General features: G+C 40.0%; 1 protein-coding gene across 2 annotated transcripts in view; it reads left to right on the top strand.

Annotated features, from left to right (window-relative positions):
* Positions 1 to 11,663, top strand: part of LOC132397184 (sodium/hydrogen exchanger 10-like) — a 56,049-nt gene extending 44,386 nt beyond the window's left edge. For both annotated transcript variants that reach the window (XM_059975595.1, XM_059975594.1), the window contains 4 exons: positions 1,710 to 1,898; positions 4,860 to 4,971; positions 7,416 to 7,468; positions 11,472 to 11,663. In XM_059975595.1, the coding sequence (XP_059831578.1) occupies positions 1,710 to 1,898; positions 4,860 to 4,971; positions 7,416 to 7,468; positions 11,472 to 11,594 (477 nt within the window). In that variant the 3' untranslated portion in view covers positions 11,595 to 11,663. The remainder of the gene's footprint in view (positions 1 to 1,709; positions 1,899 to 4,859; positions 4,972 to 7,415; positions 7,469 to 11,471) is intronic.
* Positions 11,664 to 12,046: the final 383 nt, after the last annotated feature.

Raw genomic sequence — 12,046 nt, 5'->3', positions numbered from 1 at the left:
ATGTTTTTAAGAAAGGTTTATAGAAACAATGTTGATGACTTGTACTGTCCATGAAATTCAAACAATAGCGAATGTTTGATATTTGGCACATAGAACCCATGGGATATAATTTCATTTACTGCGTGACACTCATTTGAATAAAGTGAATCACCTTTTTGCACACCCTCTCACCTCTTTCCCACTCATGTTCACCCAGACGCTTACTCCTCACCGCTTGTTCATTGCCCCCCTTTCTTTCTTTCTCTCCCATTGTTTCTCTTCCTTTCTTTACTTCCTTCCCTCTACAGAGCTCTTGCTCCTTCCTACTCTCCCCCGCTCTTTTTCTCTCCATCATTTCTTTTCTTTCCCATGCTCAATCTTTCATTTTTCTCTACTGTTACGAATGTGGAGCAACTCTGATGGGCCGAAGGGTGCAAAGTCGCCCCCTCCTTTTTGAGAATCACAAGATCACTATTATTAAGGGTCTGGGACCCAGGAAATGAGAGAGGTACACAGCATGTCAGTAATGGGAGAGACACAGGATAACAGCCAAGGCAGTCGTTATAGACACGGCAGAATACACAAGGCTTGGAATGTCTCCTAACAAAAGCGGAACGGAACCACTGATTATTGCTATTGTCTCTTGGAGAAGGAATTGTGTATTGAGTACTGTTCTATTCATTGAAACCCCTCAGAGGATAACCAGAGTGGTCTGGTTGAGGGATTGCACCATCCCAACCTGATTGACACCTGAGACCCCGTGAGTGAGGATAAAAGACAGGTTTGGGGAACACCCCTTTAGACGTACCAGGAGAAACGCTAGAAATCCAGTGACAGTGTTTTATAGCGAAGCCAGTGTGTGTCCTCCCTTGCCTGGGTGGCGGGCTCATCACAGAAGAATGGTTTAGCTAAAGGAGAGGTCACACTTGAACGGCCACAACAATGGGACACCGACGGATCGAAATCATAAAGGAAGGTTGGCAAAACACTTAGCGGTAACTGTTCCCATTCTTCTATCTCTCTCTCTCTCCAACAATTGCAACACAGCAACAAACAAATGACGGCAGCCTGTGTGAACTGAAATGAACTGTATATTTCCATCAGACAATTCATTATCCCCTGGACAACGATAGAGCTTGTTTCTTGTTGATTATTATTATACCCGCACTTTTAGGTTTAGTATTGACGACGTATATTATCTGTATATTTGCATTGATATTATTTTTGTGTATTTTTACTAATAAATACTGTTAAAAATAGTATCATCAGACTCCAACGGACGTCTATCTTTGCTGGTAAGTAACCCAGTTACGGGGTTCGTAACACTACTGTCTCTCTCTATACTTTTTCTTCTATCCCTACTCTCTCTTCTATTTTTTTCAGTGTAACTCTCCCTTCTTTTCCTCTTTTTCTGTCTCTCTGTCAAACAGAAGGCAGGCTAGAACTGAGTGTCATTAGTTGCAATGCCTTCATTCCCGCATCTCACTTATTACGGACTAGTGGGGTAGCAGGAAATGGTGAGAAGGGTGAGTAAGTGGCCAGTAGTGGAGGGTGAAGAGGCTTCTGAGCTTCAAAGGTCAGGAACATTTGTGAGGTGGAGAATGTTTTCCACTCATTTGCAAATTCATGAATGTGATGCATTTGATCACTAGCAGAAGGGGAAAGTAGCCTTTGATATAAAAAATTTTTAAAAGCTGTAAATTTGAATTCACTTACTAATTTTATTCTAGGATTGGACATATAACAGTGTCTGTGCTTACCTGGTTCGTTCTTATATAGTGGATATAGAAAAAAATAACAAATTTGATCTTTATGATGGGACTGTAGAGGATGCCTTTCTTGTTTATGGAAGCGCTGAGGATGTGCAGTCACAGAAACAATATGATGCTCCTTGTTATATTTCCAAAACCACTCACCAGGTATGAAGTTTTTTTAGATATTGATAAGCTTTACAGAAGGTAGAGAATTATACTGTATTTGTAGAAATCAGTAGCTTTACAGAAATATAGGTGTTTCTTAGATCTTAAGTGATCCATAGCTGCTTTGAAATTAGTATCTCTGTAATATTCCACATTTACTAGATTAAAACTGTGAATAAGTGAAGGTAGATTTTTGATACCTGCTGTCTTTTAAAAGCACACTTGTAGTAACCCCTCAAAAAAAAGTGAGGAATAACTAATTTTTGCCATAAATTTCCTTATATCTCCATGGTCAAGGTGACCGGAGTCCATGGAACTTGTCAACATTAAGAAAGAGGATGCTCTGGAAACTTTGAAGAACATTAGGATAGATGTGTTCCCAGGACTGGACTGGATATAACCCAAATTACTATAGGAAGCAAGGAAAGAGATTGCTGCACCTTTGCCAAATATCTTTGCATCCTTACTGGCTACTGGAGTAATACCAGATGATTGGAGGGTGGCAAATATTATTCCTTTGTTTAAGAAAGATAATAGGGAAAATCCTGGGAATTATAGACTAGTGAGTCTTACTTAAGTGGTTGGCAAACTTGAAGAACATTCTTAGAGCCAGGATTTGTGCTTTGGAGAAGCACAGTTTGGTTAGAGATAGTTGACGTGCTTTGTGCCTGATGAGCCTGATTGAATTCTTTGAGGAAGTGATAAAGCATAATGATGAAGGCAGAGTAGTGGGTGTGTTGTTTACGGATTTTAGTAAGGCAATTGACAAGTTTCCCAGTGGTAGGCTCATTCAAAAAATCAGGAGGCTTGGGATCCGGGGAAACTTGGCTGTGTGGATTCAGAATTAGCTTGTCCTTAGAGAATGGTGGCAGATGGGGTGTATTCTGCCTAGAGATTGGTGACCAGTGGTGTTCCATAGAACCATAGAACACTATAGCACAGTACAGGCCCTTCAGCCCTTCATGTTGTGCCAACCAATATAATCCTTAAAAAAAAGTACTAAACCCACACTACCCCATAACAACCTATTTTTCTTTCATCCATGTGCCTGCCCAAGAGGCTCTTAAATGCCCCTAATGTTTTGGCCTCCACCACCATCCCTGGCAAGCCATTCCAGGCACTCACAACCCTCTGTGTAAAAAACTTACCCCTGATGTCTCCCATAAACTTCCCTCCTGTCTATATCCTCTTGTAACCTTCGACAACCTACAGCTCCATCCACAACTCCTCCAATCTTTGTGTCATCCACAAACTTACTCACCCATCCATCCAGGTCATTTATAAAAATCACAAATAGCAGGAGTCCCAGAACAGATCCCTGCGGCACTCCACTAGTTACCAACCTCCAGGCAGAATACTTTCCTTCCACAACTACCCTCTGCTTTCTTCCTTTAAGCCAATTTTTTTGTCCAAACAGCTGAGGTTCCACTTATCCCGTGCCTCATGACTTTCTGGATGAGTCTCTCGTGAGGGACCTTGTCAAATGCCTTGCTAAAGTCCATGTAGACCACATCCACTGCCATACCCTCATCAATTTAATTTGTTACCTATTCAAAAAACTCAATCAAGCTCGTGAGGCACGATCTTCCCTTCAGAAAGCCCTGTTGACTATCCATGAGTAGACTGTACCTCTCCAAATGCTCGTAGGTACTTTTTTACCTTTTCCACAGGGTTTTGTTCTGGGACCCCAGCTTTTTGTGATTTTTATAAATGGCTTGTATGAGGAAATGGAAGGGTGGATTAGTAATTTTGCAGATGACACAAACGTTGGTGGTGATGGATAGTGTAGAAGGCTGTCGTAGGTTACAATGGAACATTGATAGGATGCAGAGCTGTTCTGAGAAGTGGCAGATGGATTTCAACCCAGAAAAGGGTGAAGTGATTCATTTTGGAAGGATGAACTTGAAGGCAGATCACAGGATTAACAGCATGATTCTTAGTAGCATGAAGGAACAGAGAGTTCTTAGGGTTCAAATCCATAGATCCCTCAAAGTTGCAGCCTAAAAGATGGGATGGTTAAGAAGGTATATGGTATGTTGGCCATCATCAGTTGGGGCATTAAGTTCAAGAACTGCGAAGTAATGTTGCAGTTCTATAAAACTCTGGTTAGACCTCATTTGGAATATTGTTTTCAGTTCTGTTCACCTCAATATAGGAAAGGTGTGGAACCTTTAGTGGGGGTGCAGAGAAAATTTGCCAGGATGCTGTCTAGATTGGAAAGAATGATTTATAAGGCTAGTTGTGCAAGCTAGGGCTTTTCTCTTAGGAGAGAAGGAGAATGAGGAGTGATTTGATAGAGATGTAGAAGATGATATAAGAGGCACAGAGAGAGTGGACAGTTAGTGCTCGCTTCACTGAGCACCTTTGCTCCATCCGCCACAGAAAGCGGGATTTCTCAGTGGCCATCCATGTCAATCATACTTCCCATTCCCATTCCGACATGTCAGTCCATGCCCCCACTACTGCCAGATTGAGGCCAGTCTCAGGCTGGAGGAGCAATACCTTGTATTCCATCTGGTAGCCTCCAGCTTGATGGCATGAAAATTAATAGGCTAAAGTTAACAGGTCTCTAGACGGCAGCAGGTGTTAGGTGGAGTGGCAACAAAGATATATATAGTTTGGTTGTGATCTTCCAAAATTCCCTATTTTCTGTCAAGTTAGAAAACTGCAAATTTAATGCCCTATTCAAAAAAGGGAAAGTGAAAGTAAGCCAGTTAGTCTAATGCCTATCATTGAGAAAATATTTGGATCCATCTTTAAGGAAATAGTAGCAAAACACTTGGGAAATCATAACATAATCAAACAGTATTTACATTGCTTTATGAAAGGGAATTCTTATTTGACAAATGTACTCAAATTTTAGCGGAGGTAATGTGCAGTGTGGTTAGATTTTAGAACTTACATTGCTGAAACTTTCCTTGGCATTGCTTAGCATAGATTTACTTTTTGCATATATCTTAGGTGCTGGGATTAGCTAATATCAATAAAGTACTGGTTGTCGGTGCAGGCGTAAAGGATTTAGAAGAATGTAGATCTGGCCCTTGCCTTCATCAAATACAGCCACATACATCTGGTAAGCAAAACTGTATGAACATATATGTTCCAAGTCCATTAGATGGCTGGCAAAATGAATAAACCATAATATTGGCTCATCGATATTATTATATTAGTTTACTGCTCATCTTCACTCAGAGGAACAAGAGTGCCAAGCCTAGTTCTTCATTTGACATATCCATGATGCTGTAGGCTTTGCATCCATCCATTTTTACTTCAGGTCTTTGATGTAGAAACCATATTTTCCTGGAGGTATCTAACTTAAGTTCCATTGATTTCTTTGACTTATTCCTCCTTGAGGTTTGAAATAAAATGTCATCTCAAAATTTGACGAACTTCATCCAGTTGCTATGATACTGCTAGCTGAAGACTTAGATCAAAATGTTTTCATTCTGAGAACTCTTTTCCATTATTAAAGTTTAAAATTCAAAATAAATTAATTATCAAAGTTCATATATGTCACCATATACCTTGAGCTTCCTTTTCTTGTGGGCATACTCAATAAATCTATAGAATAATAATCATAACAGAATGAGTGAAAGACTACCCAACTTGAGTGTTCAGTCAGAGTGCAGAAGACAATGAACTGTGTAAATACAAAAGGAAAATTAAAATAATAATAAGTGAACAATAAATATTGAGAACATGAGATGAAGAGTCCTTGAAAGTGAGTCCACTGGGGCAAGTGAAATTGAATGATGTTATTCCCTTTGGTTCAAGAGCCTGATGGTTGTGGGGTAATAACTGTTCCTGAACTTGGTGGTGTTAGTCCTGAGGCTCATGTAGATATGCTCAATGATGGAGAGAGCTTCACCCATGATAGACTGGGCCGTATCCACTACTTTGTGTTGGATTTTTTGTTCAAGGGCATTGATGTTTCCATACCAGGCTGTGATGCAGCCAGTCAATATACTCTCCACGACACATCTATAGAAGTTTGTCAAAGTTTTAGATGTCATGCTGATTCTACGCTAACTCCTGAGGAGGTAGAGGCCCTGCCATGCTTTCTTCATATTTGTACTTGTGTGCTGCTCTGAAATCCAAGGAGTTTTAAGTTGCTGACCCTCTCCACCTCTGATCCTCCAATGAGGATTAGCTCATGGATCCCTGGTTTCCTCCTGCTGAAGTTAATAATCAGCTCCTTGGTCTTGCTAATATTGAGTAAAAGGTTGTTGTTATGGCACCATCAGCCAGAGTTTTAATCTCTCTCCTAAATACTGATTCATCTCCACCTTTGATTTGGTATTATTATCAAGAGTTTCAATAGGTACATTTAATATCAGAGAAATGTATATAATATACATCCAGAAATGCTTTTTCTTTATAACCATCCACAAAAAACAGAGGAGTGCCCCCAAAGAATGAATAACAGTTAAATGTTGGAACCCCAAAGACCTCCCCAGCTCCTCTCCCTCCCACGCGTAAGCAGCAGCAAGCAATAATCCCCTATCCCCCCACCAGCAAAAAAGCATTGGCATCCACCACTGAGCACTCAAGTGTGCAGCAAAGGCAACAGCAAAAATACAGACTTGCAGTACTCCAAAGATTACTCATTCACCCAGTATTCAACATTCCACTCTCTCTCTCTCTCTCTCTCTCTCTCTCTCTCCCTAATAAGGGAGAAAGAGGTGTCTCCCTTTCAAAGCAAAACGGTAGACATAACAAACAACTCACTGGTTTACAATGTTAAAAGTCCATTACGTCGCTTTTTCCGAGCTCTGTGCCCAAAGATCTCAGGTCTCCGGGTACACAGCCTTAGATCTTACAACTCCCACAACACACCAATCTCCTGCCCGACACTGACCTCTGATCCCCCCCGTCACCAGAGCCATGAAATCCCAGACCTCTGAAGGTGACTGAAGCTCTTAGGCCGTGCCCTTGGCGTGCCGAATAATGGTCAGTCGTGAAACCCCGAGAGCTGCTTCCATTCCCACAAAGAACTGTAGTTAGTGTGTAACTCCAGATCAGGGTATTCAAAAGAACCCTGAAAGGGAAAAAAAATTGAGATATTAAGGATAGAAATAGGGCTACTTCCAAAGATGCAAGCAAAGGAGTCGCCCTTTGGTGCCATTGATTCTCCTAAGCTCTTCTATATCTATATCTGACTTAGTATATGCACCGTTTGTTTTTAGCACACTGGTTGAACACCCAAGATGGTATAGTCTTTCATTGATTCTGTTATGGTTATTATTCTATTATAGATTTATTGAGTATGCCTGCAAGAAAATGAATCCCTATGGGTTGTATAGTTGTGGCATATACGTACCTTGATAATAAATTTAATTTCAACTTTGAACTTAAAAATAGAATTATTATGCAAAAAATTGCAAATATGAAGTAATAATTTAGTGCAAGTTTTCAGTTGATTTCTTGTAGCTGTGTATATCACTAAGAAAACAAGAAGTTTCGAGAAGGTAAAGGTAATTTTAATCTTGTTCTGTAATTCTCTTTCATGATCAAAAGGAACCCATTTTGGAGATACCTTTAGTGGCAGCCAGATGGAGCTCTACAACATGGTATAGTTCTGTATATCAAACTAAATGTTGCTTCCCTTGACATGTAATCTTAGAAGTATTTTTAACCTTTTGTGCACTCCACCCTCCAAGTTTACAGCTATTAATCTCAGAATTGAACAAGTTTCACTGAAAAATTACAGTGGAATTAAAGATAGTAGAGGTGCTAGTTATTGGGACCTTTTTTATGTTGTATATAAATGATTTAGATGATGGAATAGATGGCTTTGTTGACAAGTTTGCAGAAGATACGAAGATTGGTGGAGGGGCAGGTAGTGTTGAAGAAACAGGTAGGATGCAGACGAACAGACAAATTAGGAGAACGGACAAGAAAGTGGCAAATGAAATACAATGTTGGGAAATGCATGGTCGGCACTTTGGAAGCAGAAATAAATGTGCGGACTATTTTCTAAACGGGGAGCAAATCCAAGAATCTGAGATGCAGAGGGACTTGGGAGTCCTTGTGCAGAACACCCTGAAGGTTAATTTCCAGGTTGAGTTGGTGCTGTGGAAGGCAAATACCATGTTAGTGTTCATTTCAAGACGTCTAGAATTTCAGAGCAAGGATGTGATGCTGAGGCTTTATAAGGCACTGGTGAGGCCTCACCTTGAATATTGTGAACAGTTTTGGGCCCCTCATCTTTGAAAAGATGTGCTGACATTGGAAGTGGTCCAGAGGAGGTTCACAAGGATGATTCCAGGAATGAAAGGGTTATCATACAGGGAATGTTTGATGGCTCTGGGTCTGTACTCGCTAGAATTCAGAAGGATGGTGGGGGGGGGGGGGGCGCGGATCTCATCGAAACCTTTCGAAGGCCTAGACAGAATAGATCTGGAAAGGATGTTTCCCCTGCAGGGAGAATCTAGGACAAGAGGGCATAGCCTCAGGATATAGGGCTGCCTTTTCAAAACAAAGATGTGGAGAAATTTCTTTACCCATAGGGTGGTGAATTTGTGGAATTTGTTGCCACATGCAGATGTGGAGGCCAGGTCATTGGACGTATTTAAGGCAAAGATTGATAGGTTCTTGACTGGACATAGCATCAAAGGTTACAGGGAGAAGGCCAGGAACTGGGGTTGAGAAGGAGATAGTAAAAAAGGATCAGCTATAATTGAATGGCGGAGCAGACTCAATGGACCAGATGGCCTAATTCTGCTGCTATGTTTTATGGTCTTATTGGCAGGAAATTGGAATTAGTTTATTATCATTATTTGTACATAGTTACAGTGGAAGTTTGTCTTGTGGGTAGAAGTGCAAACAATAACAATGAAGAATAAAGAATAACAGCTACAGAGAAAGTGCAGTGCAGAAAATCAGTAAAGTGCAAGATCATAATAAGGTAAATGATGAGGTCAAGGGTACATCTTATAGTACTAGGGAACCATTAGGAGTTTTAAAACTGGGGTAAAATCTGTCCTTGATCTTGGTACTTGCAGGCTTTTGTATCTTCTGCGTGATGGAAGAGGGGAGAAGGGAGAATGTCTGAGGTAGGTGGGGTTGTTGACTATGCTGGCTGGTTTACCGAGGCATAATCCATGGATGGGAGTCTCGTTTCCCTTATGTGCTGAGCTGTGTCCATAACTCTGCCATTTCTTGTGGTCACATGCAAAGTTGTTGTGATACCAAGCTGTTATGCAGTCTGGTCTAATGCTTTCTAATAGTTATCGAAAAATATTAGTAAGGATCAACAGGGACATGCCAAGTTTCATTTGCCTTCTGAAGAAGTAGAGGTGTTGGTATGCTTTCATGGTCGTGGTGACTACGCGTTTGGACTAAAACAAATTTTTGGTGATGTTCATTCCTAGAAATGAAACTCTCTTTCTCTTAACCTTAACACTTGGTGAAGATAGGAGCATGTGCACTGCCTCCCTTCCTGAAATGAATGACCAAGCTCCTTTGCTTTTCTGTCATGGAGGGAATGTTTTTTAAATCTATCTGTACTATCCTTTGGCCTTAACAGTCACATACAGATACTGAATACAGTGTTTCAACAATAAAACCAATTGTCTTCCTCATGCACAAGTTAGTCAAATGACAAGTCCTGAGACACCTCCTTATATACCCTTTTGAGTGAGCAGCATGGGTGGGGCTTAATGCTCAATCCTGATTTGCTGGATTTGAATTGCCTATTGCTGATCAGTTAGGTTGAATTGGCCTTGTTCTGATTGGTCAATATTTTTTAGGCCCAATATTCTTTAGGAATGCAAGGTCTCAGACTGGAGCTCTCTCTGCACTCTTAGAACCTATATTTAGATTCCCCACATGCTCCACCTCTAGTGATTCCCTAATCTTTCTCTTGTAGGTATTCTCTTCCTTGCCAAGGACATTGGCCTCATCAGTCCTTGGCCTATATGAGCATGATAGGCAGTGTTCAGTGACCCCAGTTCATTCTATTCTCGAGTGTTTTAAGGCACTCTTATGTTCTGCTATCCTGGTCTTCAATGCCTTTCAGTCTCACCAATATAAGCTTTTTGGTTTGGTGGTAGAGGTTTGGAGTACACAGCTCCCTGACACAATTCTTTAGGTGTCATTTTGCTTAACCTTTTCCTTATTGTGTCCTCACTTTTTGCTATTAACTGGACACCACATTTTTGGCAAATTCATCTTAGCTTTTCAGTTAAGCTGCCACTGTATGGCACAATATCCAGAGCACCATCACATGAAAACAGCATCCACAACCAAGAACCCCCATCATCCAGGCCAGGCTCTCTTCTCACTACTACCATTGGGCAGAAGGTACAGAAGTGGGTATTACCCTGTTTCAGAATAGGTATTACACAACCATAGGCTCCTGAACCTAAACGCTGAACTGACTCCTCAACATATAGAGTCACTTTCAAGTACTCAACAACTCATGTTCTCTGTATTATTTATTTATTTCATTATTTTTGTGATTTGACTTCTTTTGCAGATTGGTTGTTTGTCAATCATTGTGTATAGTTTTTCATAAATTCTATAGTATTTCTTTTTTTCCTGTAAATATTTGCAAAATGTATCTCAAGGTAGTATATGGGTAACATATGTATATGTATTTAGATAATAAATTTACTTTGAATAATTGTGATGGAGGTGTTGCTGCCTATCCTTATTGATTGCAGTCTGCTAGTCTGAAAGTCAAGGATCCAGTGGCAGAGGGAGGTGTTGACTCCCAGGGTCTGAACTTTTGTGATGAGTTTGTGTGGAATGATAGCATTGAAGGCAGAGCTGTAGTCAATAAACATTAGCTTGATGTAGGTGTATTTACTGTCCAGATGCTCCAGAGGTGAGTGTAGGGGGATTATCTTGGAAGAAATTAAAATGTAAAATATGCAAATACAACTGTAAGTAATTCATATAGTTTATAATATCAGTCCTTGACCCAAAACATTGCCTATTCCTTTGCCTCCATTGCTGTGGTCTGATCCACAGAGTTCCAGTGGGCTGGTTTGGTGCAAGCACCTGCAGTCTTTTGTATAAAATCATTATTATATGGTGACACAATGGAGCATTTTGGGGCATACAAAAAATGGTATCAGAAGAAATGTCATATAAAATAAAGTATTAAAATTAGAAGGCTACTGTGGATTTGGAAACTAAATGTGAAATTATCTGCTGTTGTGTGGATTTCCTGTGGTCAGAAAGCAGTAGCACGACTGGTACTCCCTACATCCAAATTAAGTGATTTTCCCATATCCAATTGCTGAGCTAGAAATCATTTTCTGATTACTAAGTCTCACTGCTGAACTTTTGATCTTCTGCTGTTCCCCACCCCACTGACCTTCCAAATGCTGACTTCTGATTACCATCGCCCTCTCAGTCCTGCATGCCAAGCTACTTCCAGCTTCTGCAAATGAACACTTGCACAAAGCTGTAACATCTGGTCCAGAGGATGACAATATTACATACTCACTGATCTTCCTCATATTAAAGGAACAAGTTTATGAACTATATTTTTATTTCACAAGATAAATGGAAAGACAGAAGCATATAACAGAATGCTAAAATATTTTTTCCTAATCCCGTTAGGATTCCTCATCCAACAAACTGACAACACAAGCATCAATGATGTTTCGCACGCTAAGTCCTCGATTGGAGGGAGGCCGTCTCCAAACTGCCACATCAATTGCAAATGTAAAGAAGATATATTGATTGAAGAGAGTTTTTAACATTCAGATATTGTATTTAAGTAATACATCATTTCATATTATCACACAATGTTCCTATAAGTAAATATTTGAGTAATAAAATGTTTATTACAGTATATAAATTTTTTAAAACAATTTCTTTATTTAGCCAAGTCTTTGTCCATTTTATCTTTATAGACAGATTTGGTGGAATCATGTGTGTTTTATTTATTTGGCTGAAGCTGATGCATAGATAATACAGGTAACACCCTCCCCCCCTCCATGTTACAGTTATTTGGTTTACAGAAATTTGCCATTATAGAATTCACAAATCATTGCCCAAAATGTTGAGATACAGAATAAAATTCTTTGTAATGGAATTTAGCTGCGGGAAATAAACACAGTGAAAGAAATAACAAATGTCACTTTTTAGCATTTAAATCTGTGGGGCAATAAGATTTGGATATGATGTCACTG

Source organism: Hypanus sabinus, chromosome 7 (assembly GCF_030144855.1).
Source record: "Hypanus sabinus isolate sHypSab1 chromosome 7, sHypSab1.hap1, whole genome shotgun sequence".
NCBI lineage: Eukaryota > Metazoa > Chordata > Chondrichthyes > Myliobatiformes > Dasyatidae > Hypanus > Hypanus sabinus.
The sequence above is the reverse complement of the archived record's forward strand: the minus strand, read 5'-3'. Positions and strand labels throughout refer to the sequence as shown.